Below are 24,670 nucleotides of genomic sequence, written 5' to 3'. Positions count from 1 at the left end.
ATCGATTACGCCGAGGTTTATAGACCGATTTACGTGATTCTTTTTTTGTTCGACGCGGAATAGCTGCCAGTTGGTCCATTGTCATCAGGTCAGGATCTGATGATGAAAACCCTGAGAAATCGAGGGCAACCTTCGAAAGTTGTAGGCATACACAGGGTAAAAACTTGACACTTAGGTGTATGACTGAAAGCACTATTCAATAGTGAAGGTTTGAAGCTGACCTGACGATGAAAACCAGAGAGGGTCGAATTTCCCACACCTTGTGGTAACATCCGACTGTCGTAGGACCTCTTTTTCGTAGTTCACACTATCCCACTGCTGGGCCTTTTTCTTGGCTCCCTATTTTGTCTCCACTCCTCTCAATGACCTCTGACTTTACTATGGGTACAAATTTTCTTCAAAAATGCTTATCCAGGCTCGCACGCTGGTTTTAAAATGTATTCTACGGTAAGCGGTGTTGCCAGGAAATAGAAATAAAACTCACACAATTATTTAAATGTATGTAAGTGTATTAGCAACATTGGTACATGAGATTATTGAATAATACTGTTGTGGAATACCGTGACACCGCGATCTCCGCAGAACACCCACATTATTAACAATTAGTGTTTATTAAATACATTAAGTAAAAAAAGACATTTTTTATTACTTTATCACCAATAACCGTGCACGCACCTAAAATGCAACTTACGATAATTCATTACAATTTCGTTTATGCGTCTATCACACCTATAAATTCAATTCAATAACTGTTTTTTTTTTTTCAATACGTTAATGTTACTATATACTGATAAATATAAAACGTGAGCATTCATACAGGTAGGAGACTTCTCTTAACAATATCAAAAGCCTTCACTTCCTGTCTGGCCGTCCATAGACAATAGGAATTTGCTATTCATGAATTTTAAAACTAAAATTACGATTCGTGAATAGCCCGCTTTAGTCTTCAAGGACCAACCAGACGAAGTTTAACTTTTTAAATCCACTTCGTAAATGCAATTCGTCGGTTTCAAACAAAATATATTTCGACAGAATCATTAAAAATAACAGATGAAAAAAATATTTTCACTACATTTATTTGCTACCTGACCTAGTTACCCAGTTATGTTCACTCGGTAAAAATATTCTAATATAACTAGAAAATTGTGAGTTAACTACAGTGATAACAAAACAAAGATGGAAGCCATGGCTGAAAACTATACGCTATAGTTCGGCCATTCAGAGAATGCGTTCCTGACACGTCGCGATTGAACTGACGACGTAACTTTGCAATGGCGTTGCAGTTACGATAAAAATATTTTTGCTGGTTGTTTACCGTTTTAACAATTGAGGAGCATTAAAACAACATTATTATATCAATAATCAATGAATGTAGTTACGTCGTCAGTTCAATCGCGACGTGTCAGGAACGCATTCTCTGAATGGCCGAACTATAACAGCTGTAAATCCTGTTGTAAATGTTTACAAAATGTTTTAATTCCGTTACAAAGTCTCGTACAGTGATACACAAATCCATACTCTACGCGCTTAGCAATAAAGTCCATCTTAATAAACAGAGTCTACTTGTAACAATATGATGTGCAACGCAATCTGACGCACTCCATAGGCCATAACATTTGAATAACTACAAAAATAAAATTAAAGGAAAATAAGGAAACAAAAAAGAAAACCAAAAAAATAAAAAAATCATTCATTTAATTCTCTTTGATAATATAATTTGTTTAATGATAAGGTATCTTTATGTAAGAGAATAATGCTCTATTAAACTACATACAACGGACATAAGACAAACTATCATTATATTTAACTACTAAACTGTCGCAACGACAAACGCAGACGATCTCGTTAAATATTAATTATTTTTTCTCAATATAAAATTTTAAATAAAATATAAATAATCGAGTATTACTGTTCCAACAACTATAACCTATGGTTGACCATAGACGTTAATATACTTTACTTGTGGTTTAACACTAAGACTCGCCGTTTGCTGACACGTGGCGTCATCAACTCATCAGTTGTCAATTTATAATCTGTGTTTATGTGGCGTCACTGTTCAAGACTTTACTGATGCGTTGCTGACGTCACGGGCTCAGCACAAGCGCTAAGACGACCGACATAATGGTGAAACTATACGTCTTAAAAATAAAATTTGGAAACATCTAGAGATCTTTTTCTGTGAAGTGGAAGTACATAAACGATACAAGACAGCTCATACAGTAAAATTCATACAACTATACAATGCCTAATTAAGGATGATTCCTGTAAAATTTAATATAGACATTAATATTAATAGATATATAATATAAACAATATATCTAATAATGCCTACAATTTACTAATTTGCCGTCTAAAGACACGATAAATAAAATTATAAAATGTTGCGTAAATAATATACTTACATCTAGTCAAACTCGAACACAATCAAAGTAAGCTTTTTATGCGGAAATTATATTAAAAATGTTCGCTTCATAGAAGCGACGACGCCGTGGCAAGCATATTGTAATGAAAACATTCTTGTACATTTGCTTACATTTTATAATAAAAAATATCATACAAAAACTTACATACGTAACGTGGGTACTTAAAACATTCTAATGCACTGGGTGAGGTTAGTTTTGTACCAGGTTAGTCAGTCAACATTATCCTGCCGCGGACGTATCAAAATGCATTATTGTGCATAAAATATATTCCCAAAAAAACATTTAGCTTTCTCACAAAACCCTTATTTATTATACCTACAAAATATATAATCTTATAAGGTAATGTAAAATAAATAGTTACACTAACAATTAAAATCAAAAACGGAGGGAAACGAACCGAAATATTAATGTTTTAAAGCTGTCGTCGTTCACAATTTTCGTGGTCATGGGTATATTCGCTTAGACCGTGAGCTGTCACGCGATAACTGCCATAAGTACTATAGGAATAAAGTCTATAATTACATAAATATTTTCTTGGTATTGGGTTGCAAATTACGAGGGCATTTAATAGCGGTCCCCTTTATATAACTGTCATGCTTAAAAGGAATGCAACGTAATTATTATCTACAAATGATTGTAACTTTGTAATCAGTAAAACTGTTGTATACTTGTGAACTGAGAGTGACATCTATGAAGACACTTCGAGCCTATGTTGCGACATAAGTGAAATACCGCTGAAAAGAAGTGATTTATCGATATCGATTAAGACCGTGCTGTCATATACATATGTATTAGTATCGGTCTTGACTGATATATAAACATTTTCAACTCCAGACAAAAATCATCGATAAATCTTATTACAACACTAGTTTTCGCATGAATTACTCAAATGTCAGTATTTTCGATTACATGCCAATAACAAAGATGTCACTTTTAGCCCATTCCCCAATTATTAAAAAAAAACATATACAAATAAAACGCGAACGCCCCAAGAATACGCATCTTAACGCTATATATAAGACGGATATTACTTACCATAGAGGACAATAGACGTCTATATTACATTACCGTAGGTTTGGAATGGATACAAAATATTACAAAACTTCTATAATTACCATTAAATACTATAAGACCTTACTGCGAAACCTTTAATTAGAAAAATTACCGATTCCGAGCGTATCTAAACTAATCATCATAAATAATAACAATTATGTTCAAATCCCGAATATTTGAAATGTTATCAATGTAAAACGTTGGTGACGTCTTTAGTATAAATGGTTATATTAGTATAGATCATGTTAGATTTGTTTTGTTGTTCAATTTTATGTTTCGAATACTCGGTTGTAAGCTGCCACAATCGATTTAAAGACCGAGAAAAATAATCGAGTGATTTTTCTCTGTCGGTAAAACTACATTTTCTAGTTTTATTTTTCTAATAGGAGAGTGTAACTCGGCCGTTTAAATTCCGGAATATTCTAGAAAAACACTAGAAATATTGTTCAACAAAACAAATCGGTTCCAATGACGGTGAGCCTCAACTTTTAAATAGAAAATACACAACACACCTACAGGAAAACCCTTTTAAGATTTATATTATTATAAATACAGAAATGGCACGACTATTTACATAGGGAATTGACATGATATCTTTACAAATCATAATGGCAATAATATAATTGTATAAAACGTACATCCGAATGCGATGATTAAACTTTAGGCCTCAAGGCTAATTAATGTTTAATGTACAGTCAATCACAACAAGTTTAGAGGAGGAAAAATCGAAAAAAGGCAACTGTAATATGCTTCACAATAATCAATTTGGTATTACAGTTTTCTTCTTACATGTACTTGGCAGTCGATTTCTGGGCAGTAAAGTGTAAAAAGACAATTTATAGTAGAAGATGGATCTATATGCCACTTACTCTGAAAACAAAATCGAATTAGTGATAGACTTAATTTTGTCGATGACTGTACAAAATGAACGTCGAAACAGCGTATACCACATCAAACGAGCGACCACTACATTTAAATGATTATTTAACATAAATGCTTGTGCATGTTACCTCTCATACCATAATAAATACAAAAATTCAGTACTCTATTGACACCGTGAGAATTTCACCGAAAAAAAATGAGATATTATAAAAAACAACTTTCTTGTCACAACAACGATAATACTGTTCTTATTCCTTAAATACAAAAACGTTACACAACCAAAACTTGCCAGCGTAAAAAAATATTAAATAATATTGCCATGTGAAAATTCTCACGGCGTCAATCTACCTAAGCACAGTAGACAGATAAGATATACAAAATCATTATGTATAAGACATTATGCTGTGTTCACACTCGTTTTTAGTACACAAGTACATATCTTCAAGGTATTCTCATAATATCCTTTCGTCATTTTCAAGTGTGAACGCAGCACAGACAATCTTGATCCTTGATTTCATTGATTGAAACTTTTCTATCAATTTTATTTTCTCTTGGCGATTTAATGTAATACTGATTTTGTACTGCTGTCCTTTTCTATCATACGTTTTGGCCTTCTAAAATATTTTAATGAGATAACTTTTAAATACCATTTTGTAAGTTTCTGATCACAATATCAACAAAGACAATCCAAGATTTTAAATATAAATGCACAAGAAACAATATAGGACCGACTACTTTACCCCCATTCATATTTTTACTTAATGCCACTCTTTTTCATGTATTCCTCAAATATGTTGTATCTTAATACCCCCGCACTCAGAGATATTTAATGATTACTTAGGTCTCTACTTAGTGACGGATTGTCAAAGAAATCCATCACTAAGGAATGACTTAAGTAACCACTACGGGGGATAACAATATGTTCTATGAAACCAAATAATTTTAACCATCTTCCAAAAAAGGTTCTCAATCCTTTTTTTTTATTACAAAGTTACGATAAAAAAGAACAGCATACCACCCACCAGTACTACGTCAATATTCACCGTGACGTCACGCCGTCTCGCTAACGACTGCTAGGAGGCATGGGCATCTGCGCTTGCACACCTTGGAGGTTCATCGGCCTCCCGTTCGGGTTGCCCATGCCGAGACCGTCGTGGTAGTTGTTCACCTCCATCGCTGGTATATCATCGTTCTGTGGACATTAGTAAGACATTTAGATCACGCCTAGTTTAGAAAATTAGGGTACTACATTGTAACCTATTGTCCCTTTCTTTATAGTTAAGGTTTGACGGAAAAGGACTGAACTGAAGACCGTTAGTGAAAAGAGATGGAAACGCGTTTGAGAAATTGAAATTTCACAAATTATGTATGGCGTTAATGCTGCCGTAGTATATCTGAGTTACAATCAGTAACACACTGATAATAATTTTTTCTCATTGTCAAGTTAAAAATACATACAAAATCATAAAATTAAAAGCTGTTGTCTCGTGGAACAAACTTAAGAATATTTTTACATAAGCAAAGCTATTGTAAAGATTTTGAGGTGATGATAATTATATGATATTAATTTTGTCAGTGCATTAAAGCTTGTAATTAATTTTGAGACAAACTGCAATGTGCAACAGACAAAAAACACAAACGAGTGTATGAACACAGTATAATTTGTAGTGTAAATGAAGTGGCTGAAAATAAAGCATAGTGCTTATATCAACAGTGTATGTGTATAAAAAGCAGTGATATGTGCAAAATATTTGAAGTGGTAATATTGTACACATCATTATTGTGTTCAAATATACATTCTGTATTTTTTATGTCAATAGCATGATAGTTCATCAAACACATCTTTCAAGTTTTCAACTTACAGTAAGTACAGCGCACAAATGTGCGTTTGGGCTCAAGACTTGTTGAATAAAATAAAAATTAAAACATGATTTTAGGGCTTAACAATGAAACATTTTTATATATTTCGTAGTTTCTTTTTATGTCATAACCAAGATCAGTCTCCAAAAAAAATATTAATATTTCTACAAGCAAAGCCCATATCGATGCCGTTGAGTAAAAACCTCGTAAGTAATAGGTTGTTAAGCTTTAGTTAAGGGTGCGTATACATGGTGCATGTAGCTGGAGCTAGTTACCATTCGCAAGTAACCCGCGCGCATGCAACAGAGCACGCGGGTGGGTATTTTGCTTTGGTACATGCTCGAGTCGCTAGATTCGCACATTTTTAACATGCATGTAACCAGAACATGTGGCTCAATATGCATATGCACCGTGTAGACGCACCCTAAGTGCCTACTCAAATGGAATATAGAAATGCAATAAAACTTAGATCAAATTGCCCGAGGTTTTCACTGTTAAACGAAGCTGTAATTTTAAAATAAACTGCAATATGTAAGGGTCAATTTCTACTAGAGCAGAATCGAAGCGCATCGGAGTGTCAAAATTAGTAATGTGTGCGTTACGCTGTGGAGTTAATGTTGAATAGGCATGATGACTGAAAAAAAGTAATTAGTCCGTCTAATATAAAAAATAACTTTAAAATAATAAACACGTATTTTTTATTTTCTCTCAAAAAAAAGAAGCAACAGGACAAAATTTTGTGATACGTCACGTCTAAGTACAACGAAGTACAAATTTGACACAGAGGTGACGTCACGAGCCCCCACTCTCATTCTTTCTTGCGTTATATCTTAATAAATATTTAATGTTTGGTAAAATAAAAAAATACGTGTCTAATATTTTTGGCTAGTCTTAAATGCGGACTAATTAGAATCACTATTTTTTTACCCTGTCATCATGCCTATGTTCAGTTTTGGAAAGACGCTCCGATGCGTTTGGAGTCTGCGCTAGTATAAATTGGTCGTAAGCGTTTACCTCCCGATGCCTGCGAATGGTGCGGTCCTCGTAGCGCGTGCCGCCGGTGCTGGCCATGGGGCGGCTGAGCGTGCTGTTGGCGTTGCTGGGCGAGTGCGGAGCCCCGGCGCCGGCGCTCGGCGTGCCCTGACCTACGCGCCCGTACCATACGACTTTACAGTGTGAATCGACGCTAACATTGGTTTTGTTTTATGTGGAATTTTTTTAAGGGTCATATTAAGTTTTTTTTATAAATTTTAGAAAAGTTGTTTTATTTCATCGAAATTTTCCCAAATATGAAATTTCTTCAATCAGAACCTCGTACATATATAAGTTAATTTGGTGTCATTTAAGCATCGATTGATTTAATTGACAACTACTATACATATTGTTTTGTATGTATTTCAATTTTTAACTATTGCGATTTTACTTAGTAAAAAATTCCTTTGTTTTAGAAAAAAGCCAGTAAATATGCATGTTGTTGTGATATGTTTCTACGTTGAATTAAATCCGATCTGCGACTGTATTTTTTTTTATTTCAGATTTCATAAAATAGACTATACAAATATAAATACTTTATTTAATTAACTACGTACTATCACCGAGGATTTGACACTTTAAAATTCTATGAATTTAATTTTGCAATATTAATTTTATTTCTTTGGCTTACATCCAAACAATTTGTACAGACCTTACAAAAGTCCATGTCACGCTATTGCTAAAATGACTAAATATGTACCACAACATCACGACGTAATTACACTTATTTTGCTAGTTATTAAAGCGTGAACACATGAAACGAGTTTGTATAACATTTAGTACGTGACTATTAGTTCACTATTAGTTGTGGCTATTAGGTTTTATTATTTAGGCTGCACTATAGGGCTTTCTGGAGAGTTTAGGTATTTAACGAAATATTTTTTTCGTCTGTTTGCAGGATATTTTAGTAAGACTTAAGGAAGATAGGAATATTATAGTCAGATTTCTAGCTTACCATAACCATGTGAAAGGCCATAATTTACATTTTCGCTTTTATATTCAAAAAAATGTTGGTTGTTGGTAGCAAAGTTCTTATATTCATAATTCTTTATAATATTTTTATAGTAAAACTAAAGTCTTAGAAAGCCCCATAGTGTAGCCTAAGCAATGTTAGCGTGAGATTCACATAGCGTTATGAGTGACAATGATACACATTAACTATACACATATAGACAAATAAACCATTTCAGTATTTACAATCTAATTTGAAGATACCAATTATTCTGTACACATTTACATTTTCTTGATTGTATAAATTATATTTGCAGTAGGAACAAATAGTACACTGCAGCGTCAGGGAAAGATTTATTTTAGATTTTGACAAAGCAGGACAAACAGGTAAGTGTCAGGGGTTCTCGAACTCGAACTCCTTCTCTATTTTCTTTTATCCTGTTTATTTTGTAAATTAATGGAGTTCCCAACTTGTATATTAGTTAATAATAGCAAGTAGCATTATATTTAATGAACCATTCATATTTGTAAAATTGACAGAATCAAGTTGTTCTTTTTTTTACTTTTGTGTCCAACCATGTAGGTAGATAATTATTGCTAACTATTGAGCCAATGTAAAGGTAAGACAAGAGGCTTTATCTACTTAATCTTTAGCATGAATTATTCCCTTCAACTGAACTGAATGAATTATAAGTTTAAACTTCTTCAGATTTTAACAAGTTTATGTAATATTATTTTGTTGTATTTCCCCCATGTATCCACCTATAACATTAACATCTACATACCGCTAGCAGTAGAAGGCTGTCGGGGCTGTGCAGCGCGGGCAGGAGTCAGGAAGTCGGCCTCGCGCCAGCCGTGCTTGCGGTACACCTCGCGCAGCTCCGCGTGGGACCACATCGTCATCAGCACTTGGCCTGGTCAGAGGAGATGGTTGATGAAGTGGATATTGATATTATTACAATTTATAACATCGGTAAGCCACTCAGACGTGAATTAACCCAAGAATAGAAGACATGACATGGGTTAATTTCATTATTTTGTTTGAAATACACTATAGGGTGTCGAAAAATTTGGTTTGAATCAATGGCACCTGGTAGTATACAAAATAGGCTGGCGACATAGCTACGAATTTTTAGCCATGCTTAATTATTCATGATCTGAATGACTTCCACCGATACTGGTGGACATATTTTAAAGATGGAAGAAGAAAGTTGATGGGCAGACTATTAGTTTTCTCTGCTGAAAATCAGCGCTGTTAGTCTCGTGTAGGTTCCGTACATTGACCGAGGGTCGTTTCGCTTGATTGTGAGACATATTTCGTCCCTTCTAGTTTTATATTTCTATGTATACTGTATTTTTTATGTGTGTCATGTAGCTCCTCTAGCTCAAGGACCGCCTGGGACTTCTGAGGGACTTCTAGCAGGGGTACATATTGTATGCTGACTATATAATGTTAGTACAGATGTACCTGCGAACTTGAGCACCCTGGGCGTGTGTCGATGGCGCTGCTTGGTGAGGTTGAGCAGACGTTCCACGCCGCCCGCCTCCAGCAGCGAGCGGGAGAACTCGCCGCTCTTCTTGATCACCTCGTTCAAGGTAGCTAGTACTGCTGCTATTGTGTCGTCTGATGTGCCCTGGATAATCGATTAATAGGTCGAATATTCAATGAAATAAAAACGAGAAAAATGCGAGTCGAAGTGTGGCATACGTGAGTGGCACACGGAGACCAAACGATTAAAAAATCGCTTACTGTATGATATATTTATTTTATTCAAATTTTCAGTATATACTTGTTGTTGTAACAGCAACAATAATACATCATCTGACAGAATTTCAACTGTCTAACTATGACGATTCATGAGATAAAGCCTGCTGTAAGATGGACAATAATAAATAAGTTTTTTTCATATCCCTCGCCAATATAAAAACAAATCTGCTCCAAAAAAAAAACACCAAAGACCAGACAGCAAATGAATCTGATCAACTATGCTATTATATCAATTTCTACCACCATACCTTAGCACCAACCTGGTCATGCTGATGGTTTCCACTGGGCAGCTTCTGCACCAAATCCCTCATGGCATACTTTCCAATGAGCTCCTTATTCCTCTGGTCTATAGCCAGATTCCTCAAGGCAGTAGCCACGGCACACACCACGCGATCCACCTCCATTCGAAGAAGTTCCACCAGAATGGGTAAACCTGGAAATTCTAGGTATGTTACCGGTGTTCACTGTCTGGTGGAAGGTTAGGGGTAACTATCGCAACTACGGAAAGTTTACAGTTAGGGTAAGCGAAGATTTTTGTAGGTTAAGCGGAAGAACAGTTGTGTTTATGAGTTTAAGAATCGTGTTTTAAGTAACGTTCAATTTGCGCAAGTGTCATAAAATTTAAAAAATACTGCTCAACTAAAGGTTTCTGTCTCTAGAGCCTCTTACCACTGATAAACTGGACACCGCTTTGTAGGTCACCAATTGTTTTTATTTTTAAATGTATTTTATTAAGTATCATTTAAAAATATAGCTTACAAACTTGTTTACAAAGTAAATAAATGTCAAATACATAACTATAAACTTTGAACACCAAACAAATGAGTTAAATATTTCAGCATGCTCCTTTCTCATTACAAAATCTCAATAGACTTTAAACCCTATTACCATAAAAATAAGGTATATTATTAACCTTTCTCTTTCCTGACGGCGGCACGTATATCGATGGAGGGTTGCCAGTAGCAAGCGGCGAGGTTCTGCAGGGCACCTGCTGCCGCTTCCAGGGTTTCGGGGTTGGAACAGGTCTGCAGTAAAGCCATGTATAGGGGTACCACCTGCGGGAGAATATATACGGTGTTATAAAACTTCAAAAATATAACCAATATAGATTGATTAGTAAGAAAGTGGAACTGGAAAATTTACAAAGGAATTTCTTGAATTTCTTCTACACAGAACCCCGTTTTTGGAACCGTGCCCATCAGATTGATATCATTAATAATTATAAAAGTATGAAAAGGTCTACTGGAAACAAAAACTTTTGACTATGACTTGTATCTACCGGATTCAAACTAGATACAGACGACGAGATGATGATGTACATATTCCTGTATGATGCTATGTATCCTCACCTCAGGAGACCAGAGCATCTCAGTGCCTTTAGGCACGGAGTAGCCGAGCTGTGTGCTGTTGGTGTCGCCGAGCGGCTGCGTGTCGGGCTCGCTCTTGCCGAGCGGGCTCGTTGAGTTCGATGATGATGAACCTTCCTTCTTCTTTTTACTGCCGCCGAAGCAACCCAGGTTTTCGCCTACACAATTTTTAATGGGAAGGTTAAAATAAATAAATTTTAACATAGATAGATAATATTGTAATTTATGTAATATGACAATAATGTCATAAGATATTTACGTCTCAACAACTCAACCATTTATCAATAAACTGTAATGCCTTTCTACTTCAAAATTGAATTCAAGCTAGGTAACGCCAGCCATCTAATGGCTAGAACTATAAAACGAATTGAAGATCTATTTGATTATTTTCTAGTTCTAAGAGGTGCGCGAGGGCTTACTAATGCTGTCAGGAGCCGCTATTTACTTACTATACTTTCTCTTGTGGAACTACGAAAATATAAAAATCATATATGATTGATGTAAATAGGATTGTTACCTTTAGAAGCGCTGGCTTGTATCCTAGCCTGTCCGGATGACTGTGTGGGAGGCGCTCGTGTGTCGTATAGCGGGTCTTCGATTTCTTGACATCTGCGAAAACAAATAAACTTTTATAAAGGCAAAGAAATACATGGTACCCGATTTTCAAAATAAAATCACCAATCAATCAAGACCATTCTTTTATTTATTTGACATGGAACCCGAACGCTTCGTTAGTTCTAGTAACTGATCACGCCTACCGAACATTACACGGACCTACAAAAAGGCGCCTGACCTACCTTCCTTATAGCATGTCCGCTATTTTTCTATTCTCCGACTGTTAGGTACTTCAGTAGTTAATTTTATTTTAAACTTTATTTTTAAGAATCAATAGCTCATAGATAGAATCATCGGCACGAATCTTGAGCGCTGACTTTCACCTGCGCAGAAGTGATTTATTAGCAAAGAACCAATCCCGAGTGACGGCTATGACGCGATGCAATGCGGGACAATCACCGCTTTAGCCCGCCCCCGCGCCTCACTTCATGCCACAAAAGGGACCCAATAAATTACTTCTGCGCAGGTGAAGTTCAGCGCTCAAGATTCGTGCCGATGATTATAAATACCTTAAAAACTAACATATATATGTTAGATACAATATTTGTTAGTAAATAAAAACTTAAATCTATGTTAGTAACACTTCACTAAGTATGCACTATGCGGTCCTGTGGCACTTGTCAGCGGAAGCGAGAGGCCAGAAGTTCTCGTCCAACACGAGGTGCAGGAAACACGTCGGCACTCGCACCACGAACGCCTTGAATAATGTCTGGTGGGTGTCGACTGTTGTAGTCGAGGAGTCCCGTCGTCATGGTTACCTGTAGGAGAGGTTCCGCAGCACGCAGACGCAGTTCTCGACGATCTTGGTGCCGATGGCGTTGGCCTGCAGCGCGGCGCGGACGGCGTGCAGCAGCGCCTCGGTGAGGCCGGCCAGGCAGCGCAGGCGGCGCCGCGCGTACTCGCCCGCTGAGGACGCGTTGCGTAGGACGCCGGATGCGTTGCGGAATACTGCGGGGACGGGGGATTGTTAATCAGATTGAGGGTGCTTAAAATCTTTCACAAAATAAAATAGGAAAAATATTCCACGAGACAATAAACCTCTCTGTGCCCTCATGCATATGCATAAAAGACTGTCTCTTTTATGCTAATGTCGGTCCTGCGCCTGATCTATCTCCGGTAGTTTCGGATTGCCGACATCGGGCTATGAGAGTGAAGGAATAGTGAGTGCCTGCGCAAATGCTTACAATACATATGCGCATATATGTATGACATTTATTTATTTCATAAATAAAAAAGTACAGTTGTTTTCCTTGTCGTAATTTTGATTATTGTATTTGAGATTGATGTATAAAAAATTTATTGAGTACTTTATATTTCCTTCAAATTTATTGATATCGATATTTTTTTACTCGCGGAGAGCAGTCCTGTCTGAATCTCTCCCTTCAGTGGACACATACTTCATAGTACAATCGGACCACGAATGTATACGGTAATATTTATGACAAAGCAATCTTCTTTAATTGTAAAAAAAAATGGAAATCATATAGACGACAATCCATAATCTTTAAGCTGTGCCGTACCGGGTCCATATTGAGTACACCTTATACCACCTGTAAAACATATGGAATGATAGTAAAGAATTGAGTAATTCAGTAAATGCTCACCAGTAGACCAGTAGGTATCGCCAGGGTTGGTTGGATGCCATCCAGAGTGCGGTATAATGACTTTGTTCACGATCACTTGCGCCGCATCATCAATGATGGACTGCTTCAGATCCTCGCACGAAGACATGTTCCAGATCACGCCTGTTACTAGCTCTTTCACCTGGTGAAAAAAATATTAGTAAGTTAGGTAAACTTTCTTTCACTATTGGAAAGCTAACATTATTCCAGAGAAAGGAGGCTATAATTGATGCGCAGAAGTTAATGAGGGTTTTCGATACTTTTTCTGCCGCCAGGCGGCGCTTCGTATGCGTCAGGTCCAAACAGCTGTCAAATAGTATGGAATTGTAGGGTCCGAACTTATTGTTCATTGAAATTCTGTTATATTGGAAGTGTTATTGATTTTATTATGGACTACGGTCAGAATAAGGTTTCCGAACTAAAAATTGAGCTAAGAGAGAGGGTGCAAAAGTCACTGGTACTAAGGAAAAGCTTGTTGAAAAATTTGTTAACACAATATGATTTAGTTTTTTTTTATTTACTCAACCTCAATAGTAAAACAATAATGCAGTGCTTTAATTATAAAATAAAAAAAAAACACTAAAATCGTTCACTATTCATAGTAAAGATAAGCACTTTGACAGTTACCTGGACCTGACGACTCAGTGCTGCCACCTGGTGGACGCCATTTTAGAAAACCCTCATTGGGACGCGGGTGAAACCGCGGGAATATCATGAGTAAAATGACATGAAGGGGCAACGCTGGTTTTGTTGATTGTCTTTGAAGAATGCGTGGAATGGGTCTATCGTATTTACCAAGTCTATCGTCTTACGACGAAAGGACGGTGAGGTGTGCGATAAGGCTCTATGTTATATATTTTTTCACATTAATTAGTGCTGGCGACAGTACGACATACCTCCATATCAGTGGCGCGGCACAGCAGCGCCATGAGCGCGGGGATGCCGGCGGCGTCGCGTATGGCGCGTTTGTTCTCTATGTGCTACAGTACGACATACCTCCATATCAGTGGCGCGGCACAGCAGCGCCATGAGCGCGGGGATGCCGGCGGCGTCGCGTATGGCGCGTTTGTTCTCTATGTGCTACAGTACGACATACCTCCATATCAGTGGCGCGGCACAGCAGCGCCATGAGCGCGGGGATGCCGGCGGCGTCGCGTATGGCGCGTTTGTTCTCTATGTGCTACAGTACGACATACCTCCATATCAGTGGCGCGGCACAGCAGCGCCATGAGCGCGGGGATGCCGGCGGCGTCGCGTATGGCGCGTTTGTTCTCTATGTGCTACAGTACGACATACCTCCATATCAGTGGCGCGGCACAGCAGCGCCATGAGCGCGGGGATGCCGGCGGCGTCGCGTATGGCGCGTTTGTTCTCTATGTGCTACAGTACGACATACCTCCATATCAGTGGCGCGGCACAGCAGCGCCATGAGCGCGGGGATGCCGGCGGCGTCGCGTATGGCGCGTTTGTTCTCTATGTGCTACAGTACGACATACCTCCATATCAGTGGCGCGGCACAGCAGCGCCATGAGCGCGGGGATGCCGGCGGCGTCGCGTATGGCGCGTTTGTTCTCTATGTGCTACAGTACGACATACCTCCATATCAGTGGCGCGGCACAGCAGCGCCATGAGCGCGGGGATGCCGGCGGCGTCGCGTATGGCGCGTTTGTTCTCTATGTGCTACAGTACGACATACCTCCATATCAGTGGCGCGGCACAGCAGCGCCATGAGCGCGGGGATGCCGGCGGCGTCGCGTATGGCGCGTTTGTTCTCTATGTGCTACAGTACGACATACCTCCATATCAGTGGCGCGGCACAGCAGCGCCATGAGCGCGGGGATGCCGGCGGCGTCGCGTATGGCGCGTTTGTTCTCTATGTGCTACAGTACGACATACCTCCATATCAGTGGCGCGGCACAGCAGCGCCATGAGCGCGGGGATGCCGGCGGCGTCGCGTATGGCGCGTTTGTTCTCTATGTGCTACAGTACGACATACCTCCATATCAGTGGCGCGGCACAGCAGCGCCATGAGCGCGGGGATGCCGGCGGCGTCGCGTATGGCGCGTTTGTTCTCTATGTGCTACAGTACGACATACCTCCATATCAGTGGCGCGGCACAGCAGCGCCATGAGCGCGGGGATGCCGGCGGCGTCGCGTATGGCGCGTTTGTTCTCTATGTGCTACAGTACGACATACCTCCATATCAGTGGCGCGGCACAGCAGCGCCATGAGCGCGGGGATGCCGGCGGCGTCGCGTATGGCGCGTTTGTTCTCTATGTGCTACAGTACGACATACCTCCATATCAGTGGCGCGGCACAGCAGCGCCATGAGCGCGGGGATGCCGGCGGCGTCGCGTATGGCGCGTTTGTTCTCTATGTGCTACAGTACGACATACCTCCATATCAGTGGCGCGGCACAGCAGCGCCATGAGCGCGGGGATGCCGGCGGCGTCGCGTATGGCGCGTTTGTTCTCGTCGTTTTGTCGTCCGTAGGATAAGTTGCGTAGTGCGCCACAAGCGTTGCGGCATACTTCTGGGTTCTCATGTGATACCAGCCGGACAAGCGGGGGGATGCCGCCTGGGGGAAGAAAAAAAGTACATTAGAAAAAAAAACCGATATAGTATTCTATTTACCAAGGACTCTATGTCACTACAATATTACACGACTTTTGACCTTATAGCCTGTATCTTAAGGTCCAAATTACCTAAACTCCTAGTCTTCTGTTTATTAGGATCGTCCATGTAGGTGAGGTGCTGTAGATAAGCCGCCGCGTTCGCCTTCACGACGTCTGACGGCGAGTTGAGGAACCCTATGACTTCGGGTAGGTTGGGGTCCCTCCATTGTAGGCCTCCGGTCTCTTCGCGGCCGCCGACGCTGCCGTGCACTGGGAAAATAAGTTATTTTAAGTATTTTTGTCTGTTGAGGTTTTGTGGAAAAAGTTGCAGTAGAAAGAAGAAATGATAGAGAACCATGACTTTTGTCTTATGATCTTACTCCACTCCTTCAATGATGACATAAAGGTTGAAATTAAGTATATAAAATATCGAATTCATAATAATAGGACCTTACTCTCCAGTGGCGTCAGAAGTTAGCACAACAAATTCATAATTACGCCTTGGTCCAGCATATTGTATTGCCATGATGATAAAGATGATTTTTTAAAACTTAAGATGAACATCGAAAGCCATAAAGTTCTGACAGTAAAAATCTTTGTTGATATCTAGCTTTGAAGTTACTAATACGAACAGTAATAACTAAAAAATTTATTAGAAATTCGACAGTGATTAAAAAAACAGATGATGTGTCCAGCATTTGCTTTTTTTTGTAATAACACTGTTAATGTCTAGTGAAGTGAAATAAGCAGTACAGTTTATTTACGAATGTGCATGTAAGTACCTATCTCACCTAGAGCCATGTTGGCCATCTGTTTCTGTAGTTCCTCCTCGTCGCCGTACATCGACTGGCCACCGGCGCTGCCTAGGCTTAAGCCATTCTGTGAGTCCTGTAGGTTAATAAAAAAACGTTGTTAGAACAAGAATTTTTATCGATTAAAATATTAATTTACAGGGAGAAGGCGACTTGAGTAAATAGGTGGCTACCATCTAACTATCATGAATCAAATATGAAAATACAAGTTCTTTAGATTCGGATACATGGCAGTTTTGATGAAAAATTGATTGCTGTTTTGTCTTAAGTTGTTCTCGATATTTCTGTCTGTTTCACGACACAATGATGTTCTAGAATAAGGAACATTTCTTGCAATTTTACTTATCTCAGATTTGTTTAAATAAACATACTGCAAAAATTATGAACTCGGTAACATTCAAGATTTTTGGTGTAAAATAAGTTTAAAACAGCTTCAAATTCATAGTTTTTACAGAGTATTGCTGGACGTTCACGTTTGACTTTTGTAGGACAAATAATCAGGCCTATCCATGTAGAACGTCCTGGCTAGAATTTTTCGACCGACTTTTTGTACGACGTGTTCTATTGCACTATTGCTATGAGTATGTTCGATTTTTCTTCTACGAAACGGTCACCGGTTATCACACAGCTATGTTGTACCTTAAAAGGCGGCGGTTGATGCGGCGGCTCGTACGCGGTGGGGTAGTGCTGGTAGCCGTACGCGTCGGGCGCGTACTCCCCGCGCGGTGACGTCACGCAGTAGTGTCGACCCAGCTGCTCGAGGGACGCTGAGTCGTACCTACAAATGACGATGGTACATGTTGATTTATATAGACAAAATATTTAAAAAAATATATAACGCACAAAAGTAAGATATCTATGTATAGTGACATTTAAAAGGTAGCGTTATATCGTAGTAAATATAATTATCAAATCTATTTACTACGGTAATTCGTAAGTAAGATCTTTGAAGAAGAGTTTCAAGACAAAAGTTGTAAGTGTTGTAAGTGTCGACCGTAGAAAATCCAGTTTGTTTTCCGAAGGACGAAAATTCTTTACTGTTCACATACCTACCTAATTCTAAATGAGCTATAACAACCGAACACTGATAATTACACGCACAAAAACCAGCAAACAGTAATCCAATCACCAATTTAAATATCGATAAAATCACCACTTTAGTACAGAACTTCACTACTGTAAAGTCGCGGACCAACTGAATGAAAGAGAACCACATTACAGTATTGAACCAGTTATATCATGAATGGTTATTGTCATCTTACATCATTGATCGATCATTGATCGAGATTTGTGACGCATCCATTGTCGGTAATATCAATATTGCAGTTTAAACGTAACGAGATCAGCATTACGATTGCATAACTGCGTTTATATTAGAAATTCTTTCTAGACAAGTTGTGAGTATGTTTATAATTATACATTACACTTGCTAATATACCCAGACTTAAATTTTTATAGTTCTGTGTGAGCAACCTAGACTCAATTGTGTCATATTGTGACGAAATAGCATTTATTTACATTATGATCTCGTATAACAAGTGAACAAACAAACTTACCTTTGTTGTAAATGTAAATTGTGTTGTGGCAGAGCACCCGGGGACGCACTCCGGGGCGAAGCGCTGCCCCCACCTTCCACGTATTCCTGACAAACAAACAATCCATCTTGTACAATTATCATCCTTATTTCTTCACATATAAGGTACATACATTTTAAACTCAAACTCTAAAGAATATTACATAGGCCCGTAGGTTTCAACAGGGATTGGAGATATACAGACTACAATAATGATGTCTGCATCTGTTGCAGTTGTTAAACAATTATCATCTCTCATCTACTTCCCAACCCAACTATGTTGGGGTCGGCTTCCAGTCTCAACCGGATTCAGCTGCGTGCCAGTGTTTTACAAGGAGCGACTGCCTATCTGACAATCTCAACCCAGTTACCCAGATCACCCGATCCCCTTTGACAAGACTGGTTGTCAGCTTTTCTGACTTCTAACTACTCGAAACTACTGCCAAAGGTGTTCAATCCGGAGCTTAGACCCATTAATTTAATACTACAATTATCAACTCTATCCCCCTACAAATAAAGCACAAACCTGTCCCATATACTGCGGCACTTGAGCCGTGTCCACCATGTATGCCGTCTGAGGCTGGTATGCCGCCGTGCCGTAGTGGCCGTACGTGCCGTAGTGGCCGGCGCCACCAGCGCCCGCGTAGCTGCCTCCCCGCTCACTGATACTCATCATCTCCCGAGCCTTTTCCCAACTATGTTCGGGTCGGCTTTAAGTCTAACCGGATTCAGCTGAGTACCACTTTTTTACATAGAAAGACTGCCAATCAGACCAACTCAATCCAGATACCAATACCTTGACAAGTCTGGTCGTCAACCATTCCGGCTTTTGACTACGTAACGGCTGTCAAAGATGCTTAATAGGTAGCTTAGAACCAATCAATTCAACACCGTAATAACCAACCCTATTCCCCTAAAAATAAAGTACAAACCTGTCCCATATACTGCGGCACTTGCGCCGTGTCCACCATGTACGCCGTCTGAGGCTGGTATGCCGCCGTGCCGTAGTGGCCGTACGTGCCGTAGTGGCCGGCGCCACCAGCGCCCGCGTAGCTGCCTCCCCCGCTCACCGATACTGAGTCCATTACCTGGAGAATATGAGGAATGTAGGATTAAATAGGAAGAATGGAGAATGTAAGTAGAATCCTTGAAGGGATTGATAAGGATGTCTGCAGGTTATTTAAGTTTGTATGTTCTGATTTAGAGGCTAATATACTGGAGTCGTCTAGCGTTTAATACAGTGGACGAAAGACTTGTTTATTAACTTTGCATTCCAAGATCTCTTTTATTCAAACGAAAATGCTTGATGACATGAGGTGCCTCACAGAGTTTAACGAGGCCTCAAAATTCGACCCACCAAAGCAGGGCCATAAATGATGTCTCTGCCCTGTGGTATACAGGGATTTTAGATGGATCAATTCCTCTAGTTCTAGTTTTAATCCACTTCTCAACTACACCGTTGGTTTTTCAAAATCTACTGTACATTTAAGCATAATACTAACATGAGGATATTTCTGCGATGGCGCCATGGTGAGGTGTCCCATGTGATTGTAGTGCGCCGCCGGCGACGACACGTACTGTCCGTAGTCAGGCTCCACGCCCGCCCCCACTACCGGGTATTCACCAGCCTGGAAGCAAATGATTTGTTTTACCACCCAGGTATTATTATAACAGATAGATTAGTGGTGTAAATAAATAAATAAAATACAATTTAAAAAAACTTAAATTGGTAAAGACACAAATTGAAAACCAAAGTGCAAAAAAGCCAGTCAAATGTTTTTTATCTATTAATATAAAGCTGAAGAGTTTGTTTAAACGATAAATTCTAAATGTTAGATAGCCCATTTATCGAGGAAGGATAGTTTCAAATAAGCCAGCAGGCTCCTATAAATCCTGACACTAGTTGCACTTTTCAGAAGAAGCCTTAAGGTGAATATGTGTGGGATTTTGTGGCAATTACAAGTATATTGCATCCACGAATATGACCAAAGTAACAAATCCATTAGAAGTTAGAATCTTTTTGTCTTTCATATTTTGGGTAACTAAACGAACATGACATAGTTGTATCACAACTTTGTCTTTTTTGCTCATATCGCAAATAGCACGATACCAGCTAAAATTGAAAGCAATTATGTTATAATCTTATTATCTTGATGATGATCTCATTATAATGAAACGAATCTGCTGAGATCAAAGGTCAACTCGACGGTTGCTTCCAAGAAACTCGGGCGCAGCTCTTATTGTCTTTTTTATATCAGTATTGATAGGACTTCCAGTTATTTTCGATAATGTTTACTATCGAATAAATAAAGCCGAAACGTCCTTGATGTTGAATAGGTAAATACTCTTCTTATAAGACCACAAGCTTAAACAAGAACTTTTCATAAGGATACTAATAGCTGCTTGATATGCCTTACGAATTCTCACAATTCCATTGTGTATTGAAAATGTATCTGAATTATCGTATTGGTGCAGGCGTCACAAAATAATGTTCCGGAAAAATGAAATTCCAATCCTATAACACAGCTTTTATTGATCTTACACTTCGCAGAATTGACACAGAACCTTGGTAACTCAAAAAAGTACATCCAAAAGAAGGTTATAAATTAAAAAATAAGTAAAAAAAAAGGATAGCCGTACCATATAACTGACCTGCATAGCTAGGTGATGCTGGTGGGCGAGCGCCGCCGACAGCTCAGCGTCCTCAGTGGAGGCGTCAGACCGCGACACCGGACTGTGTTGCGGACCGTACGCGCCCTCCACGGGGCCGTTGCTGTAACGATACATGTAAAGTTAGGATAAACAAGAAGGTAAATACATACTTCGTCAGGGGGTGATTGACAACCAAGGATTGAGAAGGGTTTGAAGCAATAACTGTAACATCATTGTCAGAATTTTTATTGGGGTACTGCAGATCAATGCCTCATCTTATAGAAAGAAGGATTGAACCTCAACGATTCGGATAACGGGAACATAAAGGACTCCACGAAGGTAAGTAAGCAGGAAGAATTTTACACTTTCGCTCCAATCAAAGCCCTGATGTACCTTTACTGAGGTTTTTTTCGTCAAATTGTATCTGCAGGTTTTTGCTAGTTGCCACAGTGTGTACTTGACGCCTAGGGAACTAACTTCAAACGTTACCGATAATGATAGTAAGGAAAAAAAATAAGTCACAGCCTTCATTATGGAATTATTTTGGAATTACCAAGAGATTTTGGTATCTTACTATAAAACATACAGAACATAAAGCTGTTTTATTCTAATTGTCGTCTCGCAGATATCGAAAGTTAGCTCTCCCAGAAATAGTTCTAGACCGAAATAAACACGCGTACTTTGGTGCCATGATCACCCCTTCTGGTGCTTAAATTGAAATGAGACGATTACACATTATTGAAGAATTTATATTATTTAATATGTGATAATATCTAACCTGTATGTCTTTGCGTTGGAAGGCCAATAAATGCAAAACCGTCTTCTGTCATACTGCCGAATTGGCGGGACATGGCTACAGCCGATAACCAACATTTGGACACAGAACTTTAAAACCACACAAAATATTTCAAGACACACACTTCACAATACCAAAACACATCTATTACAAAGTCATAGTTTCAAAGATCTAGGCATTGACAACTAATATTGTACAACAGGTCTTAATAGATATCAATACAGTTCGCTCTAGCAATCATACCGACATTTATATGCATCGTTACGCACAATTATTTCAAAGCTACTTTACAAGACGTGTTAACGTAAATATCGATAAGGTTGAGAAATATTTTGCGATAGGTATATTACAGTAATACACACTATCTGAGAAATATTACATAATTAAATAATTCAATCATCAGAAGACGACATCGATAAAAAATACTACAGCACTAACTAAAAATGGTTATTTATGCTAAAATCTGGGGTGATTAACCGGGTTATGAATTTCAGTGCTGATATAATTAATCATGCAACACTGAGACACGTTCAGCGGAACAATAGGAATAATTGTAGAAGCTAAAATAAGTTTAGAAAACATGACAGTTCTGAAACGTATAGTTTCTCATTTATCTGCGAAAAAAAGGGTATTTTTCGAACATGTGGTTTTTGACGAACTTACAAAAATTTCTTTATTCGAATATTCATAACATATATTCTTATCAATACTAAGAACGGTCTCTCCAAAACCAAGAACAAAAAGTAAGAACAAAAATTAATTGATAACTTATCTTCATTTCATAATTAAAACCTACGTGAGATGATAGGACACGTCTCCATTCATGCTTGAAGTCACAGTTATATTTCAAAGAAGTATGAATAAATACATGGAATCACTACTATATTTCCTTGAAATCTATATAGATGGTTTTTATTTAAATAAAGTTAAATTTTTTATCAATTTTTTATCTGTGTTAAAAACCAACAATTGGCAGAAAATTGCAAAATCCAAACTTATTTATTTCGAACATAAGACATCCATATTTCAATTATCTTACAAAAGAAACTCAAGGAATCAATATGATTCACTTCCACCTTCGTCTCGCTGAAATCTATACCCAGCCGGGACCTATAGCATTCGGTTTCACACTTCAGATAGGACCAAAACTGTTAGGCTTTTATTGAGAAACTCCAGATAATCATCTAGCTAGACTGTCGGAAAAGATTCACCAAAATGTATTTTAATAAGATCATCATCATTCCCTTATCATTGTCCCTATTTATTATTTGGGGTCGGCACAGCATGTCCTCTTCCATACTTTTCTCTGACATCATCTCACAAATTTGCATCTTTGCATCCATAACGTCTTCCACACAATCCATCCATCGTTTCTCTGGTCTTTTGTCAAGAATAAGCCTACAAGATTTCGTACACCATTGTCCATTTCCTAATACAAGATTATATAAGACCTAGTAATATAATCTATACTAATATTATAAAGCTGAAGAGTTTGTTTGTTTGAATGCGCTAATCTCAGGAACTACTGGTCCGATTTGAAAATTTCTTTCAGTGTTAGATAGCCCATTTATCGAGGAAGGCTATAGGCTACTTTTTATCCCGGTACGGGAAGTAGTTCCCACGGGATGCGGGTGAAACAGCTGGCAGAAGCTAGTAAATCAATAAACTGACCCAAGTATATCTTACAGATCTATTGTTAAATATTACCAGTTACTTCGAAGCTTCAGATAACTGTCCGACCCTTAGTGACACAGCCTCTTAAAACAATAAGTTGTGTACTCATTAATCTTATAAAAAAATGTTTAGTGAGCAAACCTTGAGAATTAAACGAGATAGACAGATAAGACGGCATAGAGGAAGACATCTAAAGGGATCTATGTGCTATGTTAGTAGGATTAAGGTATGTGTGTACGGAGTTAGCTATCATTATTTTGTCTTGCAAAGAGTTTGTGGGGAAAGCTTATGGTTTACTGGTAAAAGGATATTTGTTTAAAATTTTTACATATCTATCTAGTTAAAGAAACAGGAATCACTCAGAGAGAGAGAGAGAGAATGAGATAAATAGAAGTACATTTATAATATTACTAAGTCTATTTCAAGTCCTATAAATTACAATAGCAATCACTAATTTCCGCCATAATATAAATTCTTTAATTTAAAATAACACAATTAATTATCACGAGCGCTCGCTCCATGTAACGTTATATCAAATTAATAGAACGCCATACAAAATTGATGTCAATTTGCCTTACTAATGGCCCTAAATATTGCCGGTTCAAACCCGTGACGTCACATGTCATGATATGAAACTCTTCATAAAAGTGCATACTTATTGTGGTTTAAAAATAAAATAAATCAATCAATAAGCACATTGTTACCAGACGTTGTTTGAGGTCGTTCAACTGAGAGTAAATTGAATTTGAACGCGTATAAAATAGTGCAGCACCCTGTATGTTGGCTGCGCTGATTTAATTAAGATTGTGGTAGGAATTGTGATAGACGATTAGATGAGAGAAACTGTGATAGCGCTTTAGGACTTAGGATTGCCAGATAGCGTTGTACGAGATGTGAGGGATGCTGCTCTGAAAGATTTCACATTATTCTGTTAGAATCTTCAATTCGTTTAAATAAGTTAGATTGTGGAAAATC

General features: G+C 38.6%; 1 protein-coding gene across 10 annotated transcripts in view; it reads right to left on the bottom strand.

Moving 5' to 3' along the window:
• Positions 1-1,678: 1,678 nt before the first annotated feature.
• LOC124642604 (catenin delta-2) overlaps positions 1,679-24,670 on the bottom strand; it is a 41,822-nt gene continuing 18,830 nt past the window's right edge. For 2 of the 10 annotated variants that reach the window (XM_047181090.1, XM_047181091.1), the window contains exons 3-21: positions 21,214-21,346; positions 20,076-20,201; positions 19,631-19,661; positions 19,100-19,224; positions 18,557-18,642; positions 17,640-17,778; positions 16,971-17,076; positions 16,279-16,458; positions 15,970-16,151; positions 13,556-13,715; positions 12,710-12,899; positions 11,854-11,945; positions 11,319-11,494; positions 10,883-11,024; positions 10,218-10,402; positions 9,670-9,835; positions 8,987-9,115; positions 7,233-7,363; positions 1,679-5,550 (exon numbers count right to left, since the gene is read on the bottom strand). In XM_047181090.1, the coding sequence (XP_047037046.1) occupies positions 5,422-5,550; positions 7,233-7,363; positions 8,987-9,115; positions 9,670-9,835; positions 10,218-10,402; positions 10,883-11,024; positions 11,319-11,494; positions 11,854-11,945; positions 12,710-12,899; positions 13,556-13,715; positions 15,970-16,151; positions 16,279-16,458; positions 16,971-17,076; positions 17,640-17,778; positions 18,557-18,642; positions 19,100-19,224; positions 19,631-19,661; positions 20,076-20,201; positions 21,214-21,346 (2,608 nt within the window). In that variant the 3' untranslated portion in view covers positions 1,679-5,421. Of the gene's footprint in view, positions 5,551-7,232; positions 7,364-8,986; positions 9,116-9,669; positions 9,836-10,217; positions 10,403-10,882; positions 11,025-11,318; positions 11,495-11,853; positions 11,946-12,709; positions 12,900-13,555; positions 13,716-15,969; positions 16,152-16,278; positions 16,459-16,970; positions 17,077-17,639; positions 17,779-18,556; positions 18,643-19,099; positions 19,225-19,505; positions 19,662-20,075; positions 20,202-21,213; positions 21,347-24,670 lie in introns of all 10 variants that reach the window. The other 8 variants (XM_047181094.1, XM_047181093.1, XM_047181095.1 and 5 more) reach the window with 8 other exon arrangements.

The sequence above is a fragment of the Helicoverpa zea genome, chromosome 25, assembly GCF_022581195.2.
Source record: "Helicoverpa zea isolate HzStark_Cry1AcR chromosome 25, ilHelZeax1.1, whole genome shotgun sequence".
NCBI lineage: Eukaryota > Metazoa > Arthropoda > Insecta > Lepidoptera > Noctuidae > Helicoverpa > Helicoverpa zea.
This window is presented reverse-complemented; position numbering and strand designations above follow the sequence as displayed.